Genomic DNA, 25,457 nt, shown 5'->3' with positions numbered 1-25,457 from the left:
ACTGTTTGTTCCTCCGGTGGCCTCGCACTGTCCATTGCAGTTAGAGAACCCCCCCCCCCCCACACACAAACACCATGAAATTTTTAAACTGAAAATGTTGGGGTATGTTCCTGTCATGTAGTTAACATTTTGCCCATTTTGAATGTTTCTACTAACACGAATGCAATTTTTTTGCAGACAGGGCAGGGATCAGCAAGCATCTCAAAGCATTTTGTTTACAAACAAGGCACACCTCACTGAATTTCATCAATTGTGATATAAACATCCTTTGAATTGGGAAGGATTGTGATATTAATGCATTCCTATTCAGGGACAATTTCTCAGTATTCAACATTAATCATCCGTCATCTAAGGTCTTTGAATTATCTTCTAAAAAATTCTATTGGATTTGTTTACATTTTGAGCTGCTTAAAAAAAAGTTTGTGTCCTTGTTTGTATTCAGTAAAGCACTTTTTTTAGAAGAATTAATTTCCATTCCATTTCTTTTCAAGAAAGGAAAATTATGCAAGATATTAATACTTGAATAGCATTTTCTTGCTGCTTAATCGTGATTTTCTACTATGGTAATTTAAAAAGCCAGTTTAGTATTAGCCCATTTAGGCCTATATCAATCATATACAGTTCTTAGTTGACATATCCCTGGTTGATGGAAACTGGGAAAGTTAATGACAATGCTGACCACTTTTAAGTCCTTGCTTAATACACACATGTATGGCAAATAGATAAGCAAGCACTTTAGAAACATACTACATTACTAGTACATGAAACATACTTGCATATAACATCTTGAACATTCCACATGGGCCACTCAAATGTGAGTGGCTGAGGCCACATTCATTTACAGGGTAGTTGTGTTGATGCCTGAGATAATTGTTATATCATGATGTCTCAGGGGCGGATCCAGGATTTTCCAAGGGGGGGGGCACATTTTCCCGAAAAAAATGGTTTTCAACCAAAATCTAAGGTAATTTCGTCCACGGAAAATTTGACAAGCCCCCCCCCCCCCCCCAAAAAAAAAAAAAAAAGTTTCACCCTAAGAGTTTGACAAGCAAAAAAAAAAAGGTCCTCCCTTTCAAAAGGGAGGACGCTGTGTTAAACTTAAAATGGCAAATTTACATTACAAATTTGGATTATGCCTCTCAAAAGGGGGGGGGGGGGGGGGGAGACACAGGCCAGATGTGCCCCCCTGGATCCGCCAGTGTGATGACTGCATAAACATTAAAAGGCCAAATGCGAGGGTACCGTCTCGTTAATTTTATGCACATGGATTTAACATTTGAGCTGCTCTACATCTACGAGTGATTATTGATTACATTTAGTTTGTACAGAAGGCACATATGATCTGTCTGATGTTTGGGGAGTCTGTGTTTGTTGTTTTAATGACGTCTGTGGTCTAGTTCTTTGCCAAGAGTTTGGCAATGAGAGAGATAGATGATGATTGATTTGTAAAGATTAGTGATGATGGTTGCATATGAATACTTCATAACGATAATTAAGTTAGTTTCACTGTGTTAATGGTTGCCATGCAGTTAATGCAGTTTAGTGTGCATTGTATGATAATTATAACAGTGATTACCAAATTTAAGTTTTTAACTTGAACAGCAATCTCACACAGATTATTCATATGCAGTGATTGAAAAAAATATATATATTATGAAATCTGGAATATATATTTTTTTTAATTCTAAAGAAATTTTGTTTCAGCACTATTTTTTTAAATTATTTTACTTCACTAAAAGAATAAGTGGTGCTCTTCCTTTTTCAAATAGGATTTGGAGGATTTCTGATTTTACCGAAAATGTCCTGCATTTTCTAGTAATGAATGTAAACATCAAGTCTAGGACTGTCCCTTTTTTATGCAATATTGAATTGTGATTCCAAAATGAAAAAGTGTTTTTTTACCTGTACATATGTACACATGTAGAAAAATGGTTTTAAAAAGTATAGGTGGACATGTATTTTATTGCTAATGCCAATTAATGATTTAAAAATAATACTCTAGACAGACATACAATACATAAAACTGCTTTATGAATTTTCAACCTCCAATTAGTGAACAGTTTGTCTCATTTCTTGTCTTTATTTCTTTTGCAGGCACGAGGAGGACATGTACCGAGTGATCATCACAAACTATGAGGAGAGACAGAAGGAAGTGATGATGGAGAATCAAGTCTTGAGAGAATCTCTTAGCAACATGCAACAAGAACTGGTTAATCTACTCAACAGACAGGCAGGAGAAGGTGGTGGAGGAGGAGTAGGAGGAGGAACCCCAAACAATGTTAGTATAAAAAAAAAGTGTGGGGGGATCTTGGGGCAATTTCACCCCCGAAATGCTCAAAAGAGCCCTGAAAATTAAAAAAAAAGAACCCCAGAAAATCCCCATTCACTGCAGTGTTGAAGCTTATGTAGCAGATTTATGCAGGAACTTGTGAAAAGTTGCCCCTGAAAATAAAATAAAAAATCGATTTTTTTTTTTTTTTATAAAATTATTATTATTTTTTTTTTTTTTTGGGGGGGGGGGCGGGGTGGGTCTTTTTAGTGAGTCTGTGTATGTCGTTTTAATGACATCTGTGGTCTAGTTCTTTACCAATGCACACATGATACGTAATCTTACTGAAATGGGAGAGTATGTCCCATGATCCTAATCTGACCAATGTGGTGATGTGTTGCAGACGACATGCAACTGAGAATTCAAGTGTGATTTTTAGTCATACTTAACCTTTGTGAAACACCCCTCAGACCTACAGTTACAGTACACAATTTCTGCTCTTTGTCTCTTGTTCACAAAGTTATCAGGACCCTGTGTCATGAGACTTGATTTCATTTACAAAAAGCTACTGAAATCATAGTATTTGCTTTGTTGATTTGAATAACAAATTATAATAACTGTTGAAAGCTATTGAAATCATAGTATTTGCTTTGTTGATTTCATTAACAAATTATGATAACTCTTGAAAGCTACTGAAATCTTGGTATATGGTCAGCTGAAAGCAAATTTTCATGGGAATTTTGCATTGTTATTGAAAACAGTGTTTATGAAACATAAACTTGTGTGAGGATCGCAATGGTTTTGTTAACTACTTTTGTACTAACTTCTTGAAGGATGGCATTTCTCTTGGCATTCATATGCTTACCAGAGGACCGTCGGACATAGCAACAGTGTCTGTAAAGAGTATCACATCGATGGAGCCATCATAATTTTCAGCATTTGAAAGAATGGAAGTGTTCTTATGAGAGGCGTGTATGAAATTGGCTTTATGTTTTCGTTACTTTTCTTTTTAGTCTTTTTTATAGGGGGTAGGGGTTCTCTTCATGAAATTGATAAAAAATACTATATCTAATATTCCATACGCTGTAGTGTAGAAAGCATAAACATCCTACAGGAATGTAATAAGCTAGCAAGATGGAGGGTGGAACTATACACAGTTTTACCAGAGGTCTGAATCCTAAAGAAAATAGATCCCTACTTTGGTTGAGGATTGAGTGGTATTATATTACTTTTTGACGTGGTCCCTGAATTTCCTTCGCACAATGCTTTAGGAGCTTTACCTAGCTGCATGAGTCATATTGTAAATATTGGTTCCTTGATAATCAAATGACCCTCTATTTTTGTCCCTCTCAATTTTCTTCTTCTTTCATTCTGTTTGTCTCTCTCTCTCTCTCTATATATATCCTTCTCTCCCATCTTTCTGTCTCTCTTTCTGTCACCCCTCCCCCATATCCCCTCCGCATGGCTTTCTTCATATTAAAGGAGAATGAAACCCTTGAAACCAGCTGAATCCATATTAAAGAGAAAAATCAAAGAAACATATTGTTGAAAGTTTGAGGAAGATTGAATGAATAATAAGAAAGTTATGAGCATTTTAATATTGAGATCACTAATGCCATGTAGATCCTCCTATTGGCAATGCGACCAAGATCTGTGATGTCACACACGTACAACTCCCTCATTACTTTAGTACTTATTTCACTTATATTCTCACTTTTATAGAGTCTATCACAAGGTGAGGTGTTCTCTTTATGAGAGGACAAGTATAGAGGTTTCACAACATTACATCATTGATGAATCGTTTGTCATATGATTAGAATGAGCAAAAAGGGATGTTTTGGGGTATATTTTCAGTATCCAAAAGGGGAGAGTTGTTCATCTGTGACATCATAGATCTTGGTCGCATTGCCAATGGGAGGATCTCCATAGCATTAGTGATCTCGACATTCAAATGCTCATAACTCTTCTAGTGCTAGTCCTATTTTTCTCAAACTTTTGTTGATCTTATTCTTTGATTTTTCGGCTTTCGCAAAAGCTAACTTGCTCCAAGAGTTTCATTCTCCTTTAATCTTTCCTTTTCATCACCTCTCTCCATCATTGTTCCGTATTTTTCTTCTCCATTCTTTAATATTTCTCACTTTTTCTCTCACTCTCTATATTTCTTCCCCCTTTCTGTCTTCTGTCTATATCTATATCTTTCTCCCCCCCCCCTTTCCACCCTCTTGTTATCTCCTCTCTTTCTTCCTCCCTCTCCAACATTGTAACATCATTCATTTTTCCACCCTTCTACATGTAAATGATATTTCCCCCTACCATTATTAACACAGTTTTTTTTTCCAGGACTAATACCTCTTTCATAAACCCAATAAAACCCAATTATGCGGCTAATAGCAGCATAATTTGGTCGTAAAATCAGAGGAGGACAAGAGTTATCCGCATTATTCTGATGCTGCAATTATCCGCATAATAGCAGCATCGGGACAAGATCTTGAGTTTATGAACGTATTTCCAAATAATGCGGATAATTGCCATGGTGCGGTCACAAGGTCACCCTTTTCCAACACAACCGCATCGGAGGGGGCGTGTCCAGTTGTCATGACGATTATCCGCCTTTTTCAGGACGGGCGCTCGTAAAAATAATGCGGATAATTTTTGGAGTTTGTGAACGCAATTTTATTGAATTATCTGCATTACTCTTAGGCGGCTAATTGGAGGATAGGTTTTATTGGGTTTATGAAAAGGGTATTAAACGTATTATTTTTGTTCATGAATGGGTAAAGTTTCCCCCAATCTTTGAATTACCCTGTTCCTTCACATGTATGAACTTTTCCTGCAAGTTTTTCTGTGAACAGGAGAGTCTTATAGATCATAACTTTTAAGCTTATAGTCAAAGATTAACTTCTTGTAGGCAGCAATTGGGTCTCTTTTTTATATTATGATTTTATCGACAGTTGCCAGCTTTTTAGGAGTTAGCATTGGTCATAGGATGTCATTTATTCATATTTTGATCCTGCGTAGGAAATAGAAATTAAATTGAAGGGAAATAGTTGTGGAAATATGTAAAGAAATATTCTGCCAAAAGAAGGCAGTGCGAGGGTGAGACGATTTATACAGAAGAAATGACCAAGATACATGTAAGATTATATTCAGGGTTAAAATGATTGTTCTTGGGATTTATCATTCGCTTGTCCTCTCATTTTAACATTACTGATTTTCCTAGAAGTTTGGATTATAAATACAGCTGCTGTCGTAGTCAAAACTGCTGGAAATTATTACATCATGAAGTCTGGGCCAAGTTGTATTACATGTAAAGACATAATTGATAGTGCGATTAGACGACATAACTGTAAGTCTATTTCAAACTACATCTGTATATGCAGAAAGTTCCATTCAATTGTAAATATTAATCATATCTTTTTGTGTGTAATTCACATCTCTTGGTACACTGTGTTAACATTACATCATGTATTCAACATTCAGTATTATTATTCAGCATTATTATTACTTTTGATGATGACATAATAAAACAACTTGTCAGTTTGAATCATGGCTTTTGATAGGGTATATGATAAAAAAGAAGGTACATGGAGGCGCAGTTAAGTACAGCTTTTGAAAACAATCATATTTGTCTGACAGAAAGCAATGATATGACACATGGGTCCTGTCTTGTTATAATAACTAATACCATATTTCTGTAGGAAGTTTACTATCAGCCAATCAAATTGATGAATTTCAGTAGCTTTTAACTGTTATTGCAAAGTTGTTATTGTAACCGGTTTTATGAAACAGGGCCCCTGGTTTGACAGGAGGAGGGCATGAGTTTGATAGAGAAAGGAAATGATGAAGATGGCAGCATTAATATGTCTGCTTGGTAATCCCGTAGTGATCTCTGAAATACTCTTAAAAAGATTGTTAGTCAGCCGTCTTTGTCGGAATATTTCCAGGAGTATGGCTGAGGGGTGGTCAAAGTTCAAACCCAGACTTGTGTCTTTTAAAGGGAGGTGTAGAAATGTCTTGAAAGTTGAATATGAAATTCTTAATGTTCAGTGCTGAATTCCATAAATGAGACAAAGTTTAATTTTATTGAACTTATTTGAATTTTTTTTTATTCTGTCTATACATCTCACAAAACATGCATATTTGTGTCAGTGATAGCTTCATGTATCAGGACAGACAAATTCCAAGCCAAATGCATTAAAAAAAAAAATCTTCCTCGTCCAGGCTTCATATTTCAATGGTTTTAGGGCAAACCACTATTCTTTAGGCAGGGCTCCACACTAACCCTTTTTTCTACTGGTCCAACCAGTTCATGTCGGACCAGTAGATGCCCAGTTTTTCCATTTTTACTGGTCCGAACCTAAAATATACTGGTCCCCAAAATAAAGGAAAACACAAAAAAGACAGTTTGAGGTTATTTTGCTGTCTTAATTTTATTGCCCCCCGAAAAAACATACATGAACAACAAACAGTACACTCACACAATATATTTCACAAGCGCCATTTCTCAACTTTGGAGAGCCATTCTTAAAGATAACAGAGCCATTTTTTAATTCACAAAAGAGAAAATACCATTTGTATCAGTTTGATTACTGGTCATATCAGACCAGTAAATCTGGCTATTTCTGAAAAGTTACTGGCCCGACAGCAATTTTTACTGGTCTGGGACCGTCGGACCAGTGCCAGTGTCGTGCGCTGCTTTAGGGCACATTTCTGTATTACAGCATGTATAGAATTTTTTTTTTTAAAGGGCATAACATTAAATCTGCAAGGCCAAATAAGAGAGGAGCATTGAGGCCAATCTAAAGGGAATCCGCATTATGGCCTCAGATTATTATCAGCTTGGGTTTGTCATTTCCACTACTGTTAAATTCAATTCCATTCATTTATTCATTTCAGATGTTACAATATAAAACATACAAAGGTTAAAAAACAAAAACAGGGAACACCTCAAAAAGCTTACGCTTGTCGAGCAAGGTGCTCCCTTACAAATAACAGCAAGACTAAAAATATATCAGCATAACATAAATAAGATAATTACATTGAACATGAGACATTTTTATTCCAAACCAAAATTGGAATAGATAGTAGTGGAAAAGATCAAATGAAGCCTGGATATGTTGAAGCATTTCCCTAACCTATTGGTACTACAGTCTCTGCTGGAATTAATTACATATAAAATATGCTGCTGTTGATCTACATAAACAATCAATTTCCTGTAACTGATGCCTCTCAGTGGATCATTTAAATGTGAACAAACACCTCAAAGTAGTGTTGTGACTAGACCTACTTGAGAAATCTAAAACTTTCTTTCTACTTGAATAGTATAACAGTTCTTTACTTGTTATTTCTGTCATCAAATTGGTAATTTCTCATCTGCTATTAATCTCTGAAGTTATAAATAACTAAATAAATGAAAATAATTTCTCTTGTGTACATGTCTTATTTTATGTGACACAGTTGAATAAAAAATATAGTAAAGTGATATATTAATATAATTTTGCCGATAACAATGAAAACAACAACTTTTTTTTCCATTCTCTAGAGACAAGGGTACATCTCCGACAGCGAATACGGTGACACGAGATCCATCGACTCGTCCATCAGCGAGCTATCTACGGGCCACTTCCAGATGCCGTTTGAGATGGTCCGAGAGGGCATCGAGACGAGTCTCCGTCAGAAGTGGCAGAAGCTCAGGGATCACATCCAGCAGATTGAGAAGGAGAACAGGGAGAACCAGGAGGGTGGAGGGGGAGGAGGGAGCAGTAAGGATGGTACAGGGAGCACTGGAGATGAAGGGAAGAGTGGAGGAGGAGGAGGAGGTGGAGGCAGCTCCGGTCCTAAGGATGCAGAGATAGAGAATCTGAGGAGAAAGCTGGAGGCCTATCATGATATCATCGTACAACAGGAGCAGGTCTTACAGGTATTTTTGAAAACTTTATGTTAATTCCAATTGTTAGCTGTGGATTATTTGTTTTATGTTTTTTCAACACTTGCAGTTTGTGTTCTGATATTTTGAAATATCTAAAAATCACAGTTCACATTGAAGGTTTGATATCATTTACCGATATAAAAACAAATACATATAAAATTACAATTACAACACAATAAAATACATGATAAAATAACAATGGATGGATCTCTCTGTTCAGTTGAGCCATTAAAGCACAACTGTTCTGCCAAGGGGCCCAGTTAAATTAAATGAACAAGATACAATTCAAATCACAAAATAAATGGTATTAGGAACTATTATATCATATTTGCATTGTTAATATCACTTCTACATTTTGATCAAATCATTGAAAATATACTTTTCAAATACTTATTCTTGGTAGTGAGATATTATCTTGGCACATCTTTAGTTTGCAATAAGCCCTTTTATTACAGTGATGTGCATTATTTGTTTTATTGATTTGAATCTGTTGTTCAGCATGAATTGTTTCTATTTTGAAGTTGCATTATATTCTTTTATCATTGTTTAGCAGTATTCTGTTATGTCATTGATTGATTCAGTTGTGTTTGTGCCTAGTTCTTGTAGTGATAGACATTGCATGCCATTTCACCCTGCCAGGCCGTGCAAGAAACCGGTATGGATGGAGACTTTCTGGGCTTCATCAGGGAGTCTACGTTGCTAGATGAGAAGGAAAATCTAGCCACCGAACAAAATAGGTTGTATGGCATGAAACACAACTTTGAAAAGGAGCAGAGAAATTTTACAGATGCTGCGATTAGATTAGGCGAGGAGGTAACGAAGGACTTCTACTCTATTACACTACAATATCATCATTCTTTCAACCTCTTTGTAAAGGCTCATACTCTCTCTATTCTTTTAAGCACTTATAGCTTATGTAGCCACTTATGTCTTATGACATTTTATCTAATTTCAAGATCACTTACCATCATTGCTTGGCTAAACCCATTCATCTTATAATCAATTATGTCTAAATGCCATTAAATGCAACCTTCATTTCATCTAAAACTATACATGTAGCTAGTTACTTTGTCTCGTTATGCCCCATCTTCTCCTATTTTTTTCTTTAATCACATGACCATTCGATCTGTCAGTAGTATGTATATAAATCAGGTAGACTAAATCTTGTGAGATGAAGAGGATGTTTGAAGCGATGTAGCGTAAATGCAAATTTGAGGGCTAATGCTGGTTATAAAAATGCGTAGTAGTATCTTTAAAAGTCTTTCACTTTCAGGGTTGCAAGCATCTGTGTATAAATATTCATTAATTCATCTTATTGCCTCTGTTTTAGATACCTGTCCATTTCTCTTCATTTGTATTTACTCTACATGAATCTCCTTTCTTTTCTTCTCTTTGATCCATTAAAACAATTTCTTTTACATAACAACGCATTCTCTCTATTTCTTTTAATTGTCATTATTTTAGTTGTCTCTCTTGTGGTCATTACTTTATGATTATCTCTTCCCCCATCCCCCCCCCCCCATTCTTATTAATACCTTTTATTGTGTATTGCTCAAGCTGCTCTCATGGTGACACAACATTTGCTCCTGTGACAATTTTTCAGGGCTTAATTTCGTCTTAAGATGTAAGGTTAGGGTTGCAATAGGGTTTTATGAGGCTGTTCACACCGCAAGGGGGGACCGTGGGCGGACCGTGGATCGCGCTATCGTAGCGCGATCCACGGTCCGCCCATTGGCATTCGCCGGATTCACACCGCAGTGAGATAGCGCGATCTATCGTAGCACCCCCTTTTTTGAGAGGTCCTGTTGCCATGACGCGTGACGTCATGAGGTCAGAGCGGTCAAAGATTTCGCGCGCTATTACGAACCCGTACTAGTTAGTTGAGAGCTCGATATCGCTGTGCCTATTATGCTAGCCGGCCTACGTTTATTTCATGGCGTTGTAGAACGATGACTTCCGGCGTGCTATCGTAGCTCGGGTTCACACCGGCAGAGATAGCGCGATCTAGCGCGCGCTAGACCGCGCTATCTCTCGTGGACCACCCCCAAGAGGTGCTCCAGTGGCACGCCGTTTTGGCTCGCCGTGGCTCGCTGTTGGGCGGACCGAAACGACGTTGTACCTTCCACACCGCAGAGATAGCGCGATCTAGCGCGCGCTAAATCGCGCTATCTCTGCCGGTCTGAACAGGCTCTATGTTAGGTTTAGGGTAGGGTATAGTGTTAAACCCCAGGGTTGAAGTTGGTCATTTGATTAGTGTAGAATTTATAGTGATGCAAATGTCATGGAATTTTTTTTATAATGATGATGATGACTGACAGTATATGTATGACACCAATATATCTATTTGAAATATTTAATTATTAACTGTCTTTTCTATTAGAGGCATTTTCTTTTCATCATTCCAGTCACATAGGCCCTCATTCTCAAAGGTAGTTTTTTTAAACATCAGTTGAACCAATGGATTATGCAGATTTCCTTTATAAATTACGATTATTTACCATGTATTTAAAAAATGTCCAATGCTAAATGCACGCTTTTGTTTTAGTGCGCCAAATTGATGCCTGTTGTCATGGTTAAGTACGCTATTTTATTTATGAGTCCACTGTTTGAAGATTCATTGATTAAAAACAGTGGACCCATGAATAAAATAGCGTGGATAACCACGGCAACAGGCGTCATTTTGGCGAACTGTGACAAAAGCGCGCATCAGCATTGGACATTTTTTAATATATAGGAAATCTGCAGAATCCATGGGTTCAACCTATGGTGTTAAAAACCACCTTTGGAAATTCGGGCCATAATGGTTTTAAAAAGCTCTCATTCTTTATTTCCTTTTTGTGTTATTTCTATCTTTCTTACTGCCACCTGCCTCCAAATCACATCTCCACCCGATTCATTCATTGTTGCACCTGCCGTTTCCTTAGAAGGCCAGATCAAGCTCACCATTTAATCCTTCTTCCAACAGAATTTCAAAGGAACTAGCTGTCGCTCTTCTTCAATTGCATTAATTGATTAATCAGTTCTTAAATCCTTTTCTTTATTGCACTGCCACTAACATGAATATTAATTTTCATCTGCATGCATGCTCAGGATTTTGTTGTTGCTGCTGCTGCTGCTGTTGTTGTTGTTGTTGTTGTCCATTTAAACTGAATGACATAGTTTTCTCTTCCATAATGCATATAATTTCATGCATTATTCTTTGGAGTAAATCACTGACATTTATGCAGTATTCTATGCTGCATGGTTTTATTTTTGTATAATTTTATATCAATATCCCCCCCAAAATAAAAGAAAGTGGAAAATAAAGCATATCAGTAAAATACCTTTATAATACGCTTGGATTTTAAATTCTGAATGCATATTTTATTTGACTTGTGAACTACTATCTCTTATTTTCCATTCACATTTCCTGTTTCCATTCTCATAGATAGAATTATCAACTCCTTAAACTAAATGAATATTTTCAAGTGGTCAGTGATAAAAAAAACATGTAATAATGTATGTAACCTTGGAGAATTTGATTATTATTAGCGTCAGGGGTCCGTTGCAGAAAGAGTTGCGTTTAAACGCAAGCCAAAAATCAATCGCAAGTCCCAAATGCGCGCTGTTGATTGGGGCCCGTTGCAGACAGAGTTGCAATCAAACGCAACTCTAAAAATCATGCGCGACTTGATTTCCAACCAATCAACAGCGTGCATTTGGGACTTGCGATTGATTTTTTGGCTTGCGTTTAAACGCAACTTTTTCTGCAACGGACCCCTGACGCTAATAATAATCAAATTCTCCAAGGTTACGTGCATTATTACAGATGACTTCAAATAAGGCAAAGAATTATTTCTTTTTTATTTTCGGGTGCTGCTTTTCACAACTTAGTGCCTTAATCTGCAACATTAAGCTTTTAATTGCAATGAATGAGGATTTTCAGGGTGTGTTTTGAGCATTTCAGGGGCTAAATCACTCCCAGCCTCTTTGTAATTTTTATGAGCCTTACTCGCTAGCCACTTACTACAGTGCAAATTGTGGTAAATTCAAGTCAAGATATCCTGCCTATGAATGATATCATTGAGGATACATCTGGGCCCCGTTGTACAAAGAGTTACGATTGATCGGATCAATCGTAACTCTATGGAAATCCATCAGTGTCATAATTTTTTGTACAGGAAATTTGCAAAATGTCCTTTGTAATCAAAGGAGAACACCCCAAATTGTCAAGAAATCAATGAATTTATGGATATGCATTCATATCTAGATTTTTTTTGAACAAACATGCATTTCATATGTTGACTTTGCTGGCTTTCCATAGTTGCGATTGATCGGATCAATCGTAACTCTTTGTACAACGGGGCCCTGGAATTTATGTTATTTTGATTGATTGATTGATTGCATTTATTCTTTTTCATTCCAAAATTTAACAAAAGTTACAATGTATAGCAAAACACAAAAATATAATATACAGAAATGAAAAAAGGGAACCCACTGGAAAGCAAAGCTTGTTAGTATAGGTACCCTGCAATAAATAGTTAATTAAAGTAAATCTTTGATCAATGAAATTCAAATCGTATATTTAAAAGGTTTATACAGTGAAAAAAGAATACTAGTGGGGTCAAGCTTTTTATGCCTACTATGTTACAATTAACAAAAAAATATTATATCATACCCCTGCTGTATAAAAGAAACATGAGTTCAGGAGTGTGTGAACAGACAATCACTTGGACAAGACAGGACGAATACTAAAATATGTTGCCACAATTCTTTTATTATTATATTTTTCATATCACCAGAGGAAGAAGTTTGAGGAAGAGAGGAGTGCATACCTCCAGGAGCAACTGATGCTGACGCCATTGTCTTCCCATCATGCACCTCTGCTACGACCCCCAAGGTCAATCAACAAAGCAACAAGTGAGTTATTTTTTCTCAGATTACATAGTTTAACCAAATGCTGTATATGCAGGATGTTTGAGTAGTTAGGTAATCTGTAGATTAATATTATCAATATCATATACATTACGCTTCCCTGGACCTGAAACTATGCAAGCATCATGAGCCCTAGTTTGAGTAGTTATTGTAGATACTGATATATAATACACTTCCCCACAACCGAAACATCATAAATCATATCAAAGGTTATATAAATGATTAATATTAACTACTGATCAGCTGGTTCTCAGTAATAAAAAACCTCATATGCATATATTTGTATGAATGATGTAGCAAATATTGCATCTTGACTAACCATGTGAAAATTCATGCACGTTGATCAGCGACCATTCCAAATGAAATAATAGTAGATATTCAAACAATACTAGATTATTTATTGATAAATATATCTATTAGAACTTGATATACTTAGAGAAAGCTGAAAAAAAAATATTTTGTATTAAGGATTTATATATACTGTTCATATATAAAGTAATAAAGTAATGGACCAAGGATTGGTCCCTGTGGAACTCCATTTGTAACAGAAAGTAGATCAGTAAAATATTTCATAGTGATTCATACATGCATGTATTCTAATCACTAACACCATACTATCCTCTTACAGGCCCCAGCCTGAACCCTACCAGCCAACAGCCCCTTAACCAATCCCCCTTACCCCCACATCACACCCCATCAGGATCCCAGAAGAGAGTGCAGACCCCTTCCACGGTGGAGCTTTACAGGGCTCTCAAGTTATTACCAGAGGGAGGAAAATACCTTAATGTGTAAGTCATCAAGGGGTTATTTAACATGCTACAGGGTGTACAATGGGTATTTTTCACTCTTTTCCGAGGCTCACCTGCCAAAATTTGCTACATTTGCTTTACATGTATATTGGACCGATGCGAAACTTCAGGGCCAATTTTATTAGTCTTTCATTGCTTTTGTAAGTTTACCCTTAGCCCCTGTGTAATTTTTACCCCTGATAAACTAACTGCCTCTTTTGTGAATGATTTGTATCTATCTATATTCTGCAAATTTAGTTTACCATAACTGAATTTGGATGTAAAGTTTTTAAATGATAATGTTGATAGGACCTTAAACTTGAGTAATTTTGTCCAAAATCAGAAAATCAGTTCTCAGTCATAACTAATTTTGGACAAGATCTGATATTTTATCATTGAATTAGAATTTTGCAAGAATAGTATTTGTCACAAATTGTTATAGTCTTTTTGTTCAAAGATGAAACTGTCTCTAATTTCATTAATGTTCATTCATTTACATTTATGATTGAAATTATGAATATTCAAAGAATAATTATTACGAGTTGTTCAGAGTAAAACAAAGTTGATACAGCTCTGAAATATCTCATTTTCCTTTTCCCTTACAGCTCGAGGGAAAGCATTCATTCGATTGGAAGCCAGAGCCTTCTCTCGGATTCAGAGCTGTCGTGCCACTCTGGTGTTTCGACTCCCCGCTCGTCCAAAGCGCCATCCATCATCACAGGGCGCCCTCTATCGAGCCAATCGGGACACAGCAGCCACGGCAGCACAGACAGCCTCAACAAGGTGGGCACCAAGTCAAGAAGGACTGAGGAACACAAACATAACCTGAGAAAGACTATGGCTCACAGGCAACGAAGAGCAGACAAGGGGGCTCACAAGAAATGATGATGGTGCAGAACTCAACCACTATCGCCTTTCCTTCTGCCTCTGTGATTTTGTTCTTGAGAAGTTGCTTAAGTTAGGAATACCAAAAATCAGCCTTACCATAGTCGGTCACAAGAGACGTTTGGTTCGTATCTCTGTTATCTTCAACTTGATGAAGACATTGCCTTGTCTTTAAAATCTTGGAGATGGTGCCTGAGATTTAAAACCACTGCTGCAGCAATAAGAAGTGAACATGCTGAAACAAGTGCCCTTCAGGTCTAGAAGATGCCATTACTTTATAGTAGAATTCAAACAATGTGTACCATATCCCTGCATTTTAACTTTGCCATGTGGAGGGATTCCTTGGTGGAGATGTTGGATATTTTTTGATGTGCTGGATTATAAATAAAATTGCAGTGTATCACTATGAATGGAGTTAGCTGCCAGGTTGGTACCTTGCTCCGTGATGAATTAACTACCTGCTTTGAGACTGAAGCAAGTTTAATATCAGATGTCATGTACTTGAGCTCAAGGGAAAACCCCTCATGGATTCAGCAACGAGTCCAAAGGTTCATGCATAGTCATCAAGAGGCTGGCGCAGCAGTTTGTGAAACCAGAGGCAAGAAAGCGTAAGGAATACAATCTTAAGAGAAATACCCTGCCGATCCTGTAATACTTAACGGGTTTATCGTCATATCAGATGACCCGCATTTTACCGGTTGACTGAACTTAATACTGGATTTAATTGCCGGTAAAATAGTGAAGAAAACCTACTTAGTTCTTTGTTGTATTGTTCAGCTAAAGTACTCGCAAGTACCTTACCCATGTGCAATGGAAATACTAGCATCTGACATGCCTTTTATGTATAACTTTTCTTTTGTACTTGTTTTGTGGATTGACATACTAACTGTAGAGACTTGAGCTTCCCTTTTAGATTATCAAATAGTCATTTTCTTTAATGGTTCACTTGATATTATTCATCATCTTGATTCTTGACAATCGCTAACAAGGTGTCACCTGACTTCATTGTAAAGTATAAATGCTTCCATAGTGAGTATAGTGATTTGAAAAGTATTTCTTTATTTGAGGTTGATAACATCAGACTTTATTATTTCTGGAGAGAATATCAATGCTGTAAAGACTACACAGGACAAATGAACTGGAAATACAAAAGAAAAGTGGTTCTTGTTGGCATTCCCTACATTATGTATGAAGTCCAACAAGAAATCATCTTCAAGGAAATAGAATGTGTTATCATTATGTACAGGGAGTTGCTGTTAAGCATGTTTGTTCTTTGATAATCCCATATTTATATTTGAATTTATCTCTATACTTTTTCACCCAGAGTTTAGTGCTGAGAAGTTTTGAAAACGAGAATGTAAAATGGAAGTTATTTTTGTATTTGTTTTTGTATAAGTTGGTGATTTGTAATTTGTCTTTCATATGAAAGCACATTATTCAGATTATTATTCAGTTTATCTGCTGCACAATTTATGTTGTGTGAAATCTGGGCCACTTGACACAAAGTTTAGGATTAATCATAGGGTGGATTTTTAACAATTGATCACATTGATCATTGTGTACAATAAATCATACAAATCAATCGTATGATCAATCACTAGGCTTTGTGTTACTGGTCCCTGCTTGTTTTATGAAAGATTAAAAGCTAGTATATGTTTTGGTGCCTTTCCTGTCAATTCAGGCCCGGTTTCATGAAACTTGTTATTAATTACAAATGCTAGAATTCAACAAATGGTTATGCCTTCATCCAATCAAATGGCATGATTTCAGTAGCTGACAACAGAATCTTATTTTTTTCCATCAGTTAAAAAAAAAGTGTCATGAAATAGGGCAATTTGTTTAATTTCATCAGAATAAATATGTCAATGAGATATTGGAGATTCTTTAATTGGTCTTAAATTGTATGTTTAGAGATTTAAATCCATTGATGTTTGAATGAATATGCCTTTTACAGTGTGAATATGTTATAAAAACAAAGAGCTATTTTTGGAATGTGCCTATAGATAGAAATATGTGTAAATATCTCTGGTATAATATATATTAGGTATATGAGATGTGAGAAAATTACATGACTACAATACAAGGAAATATTGCATAAGAGTTCTTTTTTTTAATCCAGATTGTTTCAGTTTTCATTTACATGTATTTGTACTTTTTGCTTAACATTTGTTGTATCAACATACTTGTGTCTAATGGTGCATTGCATTTCAGAGAAGAAAATACGCATTTTAAAGTTTGAAATTGAAAGTGCCTTAAAACAGTTTATATGCAGCAAGGATAGATATTGTAAAAAAATCTTTTAGGCCGTTCTTGGTCATGCGTGTGACCAAAATGATGACAAATCTTGATTTTAATTAGTTATGAATCTAAAACAATTCTGAGATTTAGTAATTCAAATGTTATCAGGGGTGTGAGAGTTCAGATTTTTATCTGATTTCAGATTTTTTTGTTTTGATTTTCAGCTTAATTTCAGCTTATTTTTGGCCTTCCTCTGTACAAAAAGTATGGGAGCTCTTTCTATTTCAGACTTTTTCAACACTCTTCAGCTTTTTTTCAGATCTTTTTATTTGTGACCACTCACACCCCTGTGTTATATAACATTAACATTTAAGTCATCATCATCATCTGCTGTAATCTTCAAAGGGCTCTGCAGCCTATCATCTGGAAATATTTTTTGCTGTCTCCAATATGCAGGTTCAAGGTCATTGGTCAAAAGAAGTGGGTGATGTGTGTGGCTTCAGAGAACCATTATTTTGAAAGTTTAATTTCATTTTGAAATTCCTGTGAATTTCAAAATGAAATCAAACTTTCAAAATCATAATTAGCTATAAATCTCTAAATTTTTAGATTCATAACTAATTAAAGCCAAGATTTGTCATAAATTCTGTCACACAATAAAGTAGACATGGGAATGATATGTAGACATTATTCATTATTACAGAGAAATATATTTACTAAATTCACTGTTGGAAAAGATAGTATTGTATGCAGTATTTGAGACAGCGAATGTGTTATATTAAAAGTAATGATATGAAGGTATTTATGATAGATCTATCTATTTAATAAAGAGTGTGTTTTGAGTTGAGATGTATGTTAAATTGACAGTTCAATTGTCATGTACACATTTATGTGAATGAATTTTTAAAGTAGAATGCTGTCTATTGTATTAAACAGGGCATTGTCTATTAAGGAGCCAGAATATAATTGGCAATAGATAACCCCACAAAAGTTGTGGGGTTATCTATTGCCAATTATATTTCAACTGGATGATTTTGAAAGTTATTTTAGTATCACTGGATTACAAGAGCACCACTGCACCAACTGAGCTATTTTTCATGGATAGAATTGTTCACTTTGCACCAAGCCTTCTTTCACGTACGCATTTGCCAAATACATTTAATCTAAAGAAATTAATGTGACTTTTAGCTAGAATAACAGTGTCTTCAACTAATGAGAATATAGTTGTTGAAGGAATTTTTTTACTACTTGTATATTACTATCTGAATACCATTTTTGCCTGTAATTGATTTCTTTCTGGGGAGATAAATCTTGCCAGATCACTAGCCTATGAAAACCACTGAACACATTCATATTGGAACCCATGTAAACGTATGCTACTGAAACTTAAATTGAGCTAACTGTGCCCATTCTCTTTCTACTACTACCATTTCTGATGATATTTATCTATAACACTATGCTAACCATACTTAAACTCTGTATAATGTAAAACAAAATTCTTTACAGTGTTTATTTCTGGTGCAATTTTGGTAAAGATTTTAATATATACAGGAGCCATCTTTATATGCCTAGTATGGTGAAACATTCCAAAAGAAATGAAAATAACTTAAGACCCAATATATATTGTACTGAAGTTAGTGACCCATATAGCATTTTATATCTATATTTGTGTAGCTGATTAAAACTGATCAATACCATATTCCTAATTCATTAAGAAGATATGAAACATATCGAGCTTTAGATGTATTCTGCAAAGCAGACAAGTTTCTATTTGTGAAAACCCATTATTTTTTTGTTCTAACTATCCAGACAGTTGTATGATTATGAAAATAAATGATGAAATGATATCAGGTTGTTACTAAGTAATCCACTTTCCAAGAGGTGAAAGAAATTATTGATGCACCAAAATAGTTTAAAACACAGCAAATACAGCCAACGAATTAGGATTCATCATCTCCCATGCATTAGAATAGATCACAGCTTATTTTAGATCGACTGATGATTCCAGGACCCCGTCTTTCAAAGAGTTGCGATTGATCCAATCAATCATAACTCTATGGGAATCCATCAGTGTCATAATTTTTTCTTCTGGAAATTTGCACAATATCCTTTGTAAGCCAAGAGAAGCAGAGTGAATTTTCAAGAAAACAATGCATGAATATACATCATTTCTAGTAATGATTTTGAACAAACATTTATTTTAGATGTTGACGTTGCTGGCTTTCCGTAGTTGCGATAGATCAGATCAATCGAAACTCTTTGTAAGACGGGCCCCTGGTGTTCCTTTCTTACGTGCTAAATGATCACCAATGAACGTTTAATGGTGAATACCATTTGCCACAAGAAAGGATCACCAGTCGTTCCTAAAGTCACTCTTAGCTTACGAACAGCTTTATGAAACGGCCCCCTGGAGGGTGCTTCATAAAGGGTTAAGTGTTACTTATCGTCATGCTTAAGTGCACTCATGATTTGTAACCGCATACATTCGTAATTCCGAAGCTTCGTTATTCCGAAGGTTCGGATATTCCGAAGGTTCGATATTCCGAAGGTTCGTATTTCCGAAGGTTGGTAATTCCGAAGGTTCGTTAGTCCGAAAACGAAATGAGGATCGTAATTCCGAAGGTTCGTTAATCCGAAAACGAAATGAGGATCGTAATTCCGAAGGTTCGTTAGTCCAAAAACTAAATGATTAACGAACCTTATTTCGTTTTCGGACTAACGAACCTTCGGAACAACGAACCTTATTTCGTTTTCGGAACATCGAACCTTATTTCGTTTTCGGAATATGGAACCTTCGGAATAACGAACTTTCGAAATAACGCCACAAATGTTCGGATTAACGAACCCTTTTACGTTTTCGGATTAACGAACATCGAGGTATAGGCAATTTACGTGTTTCGGAATTACGAACCTTCGGAATAAAGAACCTTCGGAATTACGAAGTGTAACCATTTGTTACACGTGTTCGTAACCTCATTGATGATTACACAGTTAGCATGTGTCCTCTGCGCATGATCTGACCAATGTGGTGATGTCTTATATACTGCATGTAACTGGAACTTTAATTGTGATTTTTTTTCTCTCACGTAAATGGACAGTGGACTGTTACAAATAAAAATTTATTAATTTTGATTTACCATTTGCGTGAGAGAAACAACACATCACATCATTGGTCAGATCACGCTAATGAGAGAGGCAACTCGGTCATAACCATCCATGAGATAGCGTGTGATTCTCTGTGAGCGTTGGCACTAGTGCACAATTTGAAGTGTTCTTAATTTTTGTGACACAGTCCTTGTTCTTTAGTTGTTGTAATGTTGGCTTGCTGATCACCCAATTTCTTCACCTTTTGCTTGTGTTTTATTGTCCTTTTTCATATTCCCACTCATTCTTGCATTTACTAATGAGTATAATATAAAAATTGTTAAATGTGAATCCTTGTTACACTTATAATAGTTAAAGATATTTCTTCCTTGTAATATTTTTCTTCCTATCCCCTTGCCAGAGAATGAATTAATGTTTGATGTAATTATACACAAATTAAAGTGCATTATTTAGATTTGCAGTGGTGATTGCTTTCATATGACAATTATACCTTTTTGGCTTTTATCTGTATATGCATGGTTCAAAGTTTGAAAATGTAAAGTTAAATTGCACAGCATGTACATGTATATATGCACTATTAATATGGTATTTGACAGAATAAATTGAATATTAAACTAAGGATATTGAATATTAAAATGTCTATTTTCAGAGAGGGTCATACCAAGATGTAATAAAGATTAAATATAGCATGCATCTGAGATCTAATGATCAGGTTCACATTTTTTTGTAAAATAAAATATTGGTCAATATAAAGTTGCCAAATGTTTATGGAAATTTTGTGTATCCTAGTTGTTCACAATTTTGTTGCATATTTTTAAAGCCATCCTTGTAATTAAAGTTTAATAATGATGATATGATATCATTTTCATCAAGTTAACATAGTGTTGCCACGCAATGTGATTATTTTCTTGATATAAGTGGTAAAATGTTAAATAAATCTCTTGATTATAAGTATGTTGAATGCACACGTTTGTGGTTTAATGGATGACAATTCACCGGACGAAATTCTAATGTGGACATTGGATGCGTGGACATTGGATGTTTGTCCAAACACTGCAGTAATAAATGCTCAAAGGACAGTTCTAAATAGGCCTAAAACCTTTGCAATGCCAGTTCAAATAATGTTGTTCTTATGAATAATTTTTTAAATAATATCCTTGGCCCAGTAACAAAGGCTAATGATTTAATCGCTAAATGAAATGGCCTATCAAGATCATCGTTGCATGTGCATTTTGCTCAGTAGACTGACTAGTAACCAATCAGAATTGTTCTTTCATATTAGCAATTAATCGCAAACCTTTGTGTTACGGTACCCTGATCTTAATGCTTCAAGGTTTATTTATTATAATGCTGAGAGGGGAAAAGTTCATCATCAACTGATTTGTCATTAACCATTTGAAATTAATTTGTTTCTGGCATTCAGCAAATACTAAGTTGCCCAAAGTCATATTGTCTTTCTAACTTATACTATAGTTTGTATTTTTGTCTTTCTCTGTTTCCATTCCAAATAAAAACATACACTTATTTCATTGAGCCCCATGCTTATATAACATACAGTATGTATCCCATGTAAAAGGCCTGTCATATGATACCTTATACAATTTTCATCAGATTTGAAATAGCTAATGCTATCTCTCAATATCTGTAGACCGGCTGAAGAATGAGTTTTAATTATTAAGTCCAATTATTGTGCATAGTCATTTTTAAAACAGTATGGCTAGACTGTAATATGTGACAAGCAGACCTGCCAACCAGTACGTTGTAGCCGTATTTAGTACGTTTTTGCAACCAAATTACGGCAGTACGTTTTTTCTTTGAAAAATACGTAATTTATTGAGAAAAATAATCTCTATATGTCTCTATTTCATAAAACGTACACAAATATGGTTATTAGATCAATGTAATTTCAGGAAACTTGGTTTTTTTTCAATCATTTTGTTAAAACCAGGGTGAAGATATACACATGTTTTAATGTTGTTTTTTTTTCATCTGCAAGAGCAATGCGCATTTTAGCTTGCATGCAGCTTGAGCGCCGCGATGAGCGAGTGCGCCAAGCATTTTATTATGAAATACACTTTTTTTTGTAAAAATACAGTTTTTTTTATCACAGAATACAGTTTTTCATTCCCAGAGGTTCATTTTGGCAGGTCTGCATATTTATCTCACATGGTAAAAATACTGATTTTTTTTGTCAAAATACTGATTTTTGGGGATAAGAATACTGAAAATGCAAAATACAACTTGGCAGCTCTGGACAAGGCCCTTTGTTTAGCAATCAATTATTCATTATGTTTGGCGCCATTGTAGGAATATTTTACAGTAGAACCCATAGGCAAAACAGGGTCCCATACAATAATGCTAAGTGATCGATTGTGGGGCTGATTTTATGATTGATCATACACAATAATCAGTGCAATCAATCATAGAAACCAACCTCCCAATCATTTGCTAAGCTTTATGTAATGGGGCCCTGAATGCTTAATGTTTATCAAGAGTCTAAACACTACTCATTCCCAATATAGGATTGCTGTGCAGTTCTGTGATGGTGTTCATACAGTGATGCACTTTATGGTATACTGAACACCTTTAAATGGTTTGCATCTTATTTTCTTATGTTCGGTGGTCACTAACTTGGTTTGAAATGTTGAACTTTCTGTATATTTTGATTTATACATTTCCCAAACACTTCTTTCTGTTCTGAAATAGCTACTTATTTTTGTTTTGAGTTCTAAGTTTTCCATACTGTACATTATAATGGTGAAGGGTCCTAGTTAAGATATTTTCCATTTGAGAATTCAAGCTAGCTGTACATACCTTTAGCTTTTGTCATGCACTCCTTCAGATACGATAACTAGAATTTCAGAATTTTCTTTTTTTTTTAAATATAATTTTAGTATTGCATTATTTTGTTTAAATATTATAACGTACATAACAATTTTTAATGTGGGCACCTTGTTCATTAACAGCCTCAGTTCATCTGTTGCAATAGGTGGTTGAATTATTTTATTCACTTCTTTCCATTTTCCTTTGCTCTGTTTAAGATACCATATACAAACTGACATACATTTTCCTGTCTTGGTACAGGGAGCATGTCTTATGCCAAATGAGAAAATTGAGTGAATATATATGAGAGAGTTGTTATATTTGAATTGTGATATGAATATATTTAAAGAGCTACTTCCAGCAAGAATTTGAATAATTTGTTGTGATGAAAGGATTTTATGCTTCAGTAGAGAAGTCGCAGTGGCATTGTACTTGCTGTTTGCTTCTTCTGTATAAAGTGACTAAAAAAAACCTTATCATACTGTTGTGTGTGAGAGAGTATGATGATGTCATAATATGTGCAGAATTTTAATAAAATTGCCTCATTACGTTATACTTGTCTCTTCATTTTCATTTGTCTCTCTTCTCGTAATCCCCTTACCCCCTGCATAGCATCATGGTCATATGCAGAAAAAAAAGAAAATGAATAAAGTTATTATTTAATTAATATCTAAATGAATAAATAAAAAATAAATTGATAGAAATAGTTAGAAAGATAAACCAAAATATAGAAAAATAAAACACCTTTTTCGCAAATGCTTGCCCCCCCCCAAAAAAAAAATGTACAGCATCTAAACCACAAATGCGAATACTGCTGATAAGTTTAAGAGGTGGGTAATCCCTAGGACTACCTTCAGTTGGTCAAAATCAGCAAAAGTCAAGGAAAAGAAGAATGTAATGATCAACGAACCCTAAAAATAGTAATCAATTTTTTATTTTGCAAATAAATTGTCGTGAGTAGCAAAGTCAGAAATTAGACAGGTTTTTTGTTTGGCAGATTTACCTCTTACTGATAGTAAGAAGTTAGAATTGCACAATTGGTAAAGGGGCTTTAAGAAATTGAAAGCTCTGATTACTGAGTTGCTACTAGCTCCATTGTATTGTTAAATTTTTGAAAATGTATTAATGCTTTTATCTTTGGAAATAAATGTTGAATTGAATTGATTCTATAATAGCCTGTCCCTCTCCAATAATCTTCTCTAGATCTTTGAGGTGAATGATGATGATATTGAGGATGATTGATAATGATGATTATTGATGATTTTGTGATGATGATGATGAAGATGGTGGTGGTTGTGGTGATTAACTTTGATATAAGTTCATCATATTGATAATTGATGCAAAAAAAAATTATAATAGATCATGATAATCATCATCATCACGAATGCAAGAAGGTATAATTCACAATTGGTGCTATGCAAAATTATATTTTAGCCCCGGGATTTTAGCAGAGAGATTAGCCAGGAATAACCGTCGTTTCTGGGGATTTATTCAACAATTTCTGACATTTTACTGTAATCCCCATTGAGTGGAGCCAACGTAGTTCAGCGGAACAACCAAAATACAGAGACGTAGACTGAAGCTTTTGGTCTACAGAGAGATGTGCTTTTTTAGAACAACTGTCTGCCGGCCTTCTGCCCTGGCCCTGTGCGCCCACGCTGCGCTGCTTAGCTAGCTTACTCTGCTGTGGCGCGCGCACCGTCGACGCTGTCTGCAATGAAACTGAAAGTGCTTAAAAATTGACTTTGTCGTCGGAAAGAATTGAAATTATAAAATGTGTTTTTCTTATTGTAGACAGTTCCTAATGTTGATGGCATGATGTCACTATTGGAGTATGAAAATGAGATGTTTCTGAATGCATTTCATGAGGATGGATTACTCGTGGTTGCGCGGTAAGTCTGATTTATTTTCAGTCATTTATTGAAAATTCATTAATTCAGTCCCACATGGTTATAAAATATGTTGGATGTAGATGATTCCAGACGATCCTCAATTCAATAGTGTTATCCATATTTAGTAAATATATTTTGTGTTTTATTTACTATAGTAACTCCATTTGGACATGTAAACGGCCTAAACGAATCTCACTGCATATAGTGAAAACTACAAAGCAATCAAGAAATTAAACAATTTGTAGTTCTGAAATTAAGTGAGGTCCCATGTCATGACTCATGACCACTCTAACTTAGAGTGGTCATGAGTCATGACATGGGACCTCACTTAATTTCAGAACTACAAATTGTCTAAGCACCAAGGCTATTAATTCCTTAGACAGGAATAACCGTCGTTTCTGGGGATTTATTCAACGATTTCTGACATTTTACTGTAATCCCCATTTACCGACGGTAGGGTGTACGTGTGGGCTCGCATGTGTTCTCATTCCCTCCCTTTTGTCAATTCACAGTCCAAAGTTTGATGTAATTTTACACATCGAATTTACAATCTAAGGATGTATAAACAACAAACTTTTAAAAGTTGATATTTAAATGTTTAAATACTTTAAACG

The 25,457-nt window shown here is 35.3% G+C and overlaps 2 protein-coding genes across 2 annotated transcripts in view; both read left to right on the top strand.

Moving 5' to 3' along the window:
- The first annotated feature begins 941 nt into the window (after window positions 1-941).
- Window positions 942-17,816, top strand: LOC129271991 (afadin- and alpha-actinin-binding protein-like). Its single transcript, XM_054909233.2, has 7 exons — window positions 942-964; window positions 2,095-2,278; window positions 7,812-8,189; window positions 8,838-9,011; window positions 12,980-13,097; window positions 13,741-13,900; window positions 14,506-17,816. Exons 1-7 carry the CDS (start codon window positions 942-944, stop codon window positions 14,783-14,785), a joined length of 1,317 nt encoding a protein of 438 aa, XP_054765208.2. The 3' UTR covers window positions 14,786-17,816.
- A 6,808-nt stretch (window positions 17,817-24,624) lies between these two features.
- The window catches only part of LOC129271029 (DNA repair endonuclease XPF-like), a 41,178-nt gene continuing 40,345 nt past the window's right edge, over window positions 24,625-25,457 (top strand). The window contains exon 1 of the mRNA XM_064107136.1: window positions 24,625-24,843. Coding sequence (XP_063963206.1) covers window positions 24,767-24,843 — 77 coding nt within the window. The 5' untranslated portion in view covers window positions 24,625-24,766. The remainder of the gene's footprint in view (window positions 24,844-25,457) is intronic.

Source organism: Lytechinus pictus, chromosome 11 (genome assembly GCF_037042905.1).
Source record: "Lytechinus pictus isolate F3 Inbred chromosome 11, Lp3.0, whole genome shotgun sequence".
NCBI lineage: Eukaryota > Metazoa > Echinodermata > Echinoidea > Temnopleuroida > Toxopneustidae > Lytechinus > Lytechinus pictus.
This window is presented reverse-complemented; position numbering and strand designations above follow the sequence as displayed.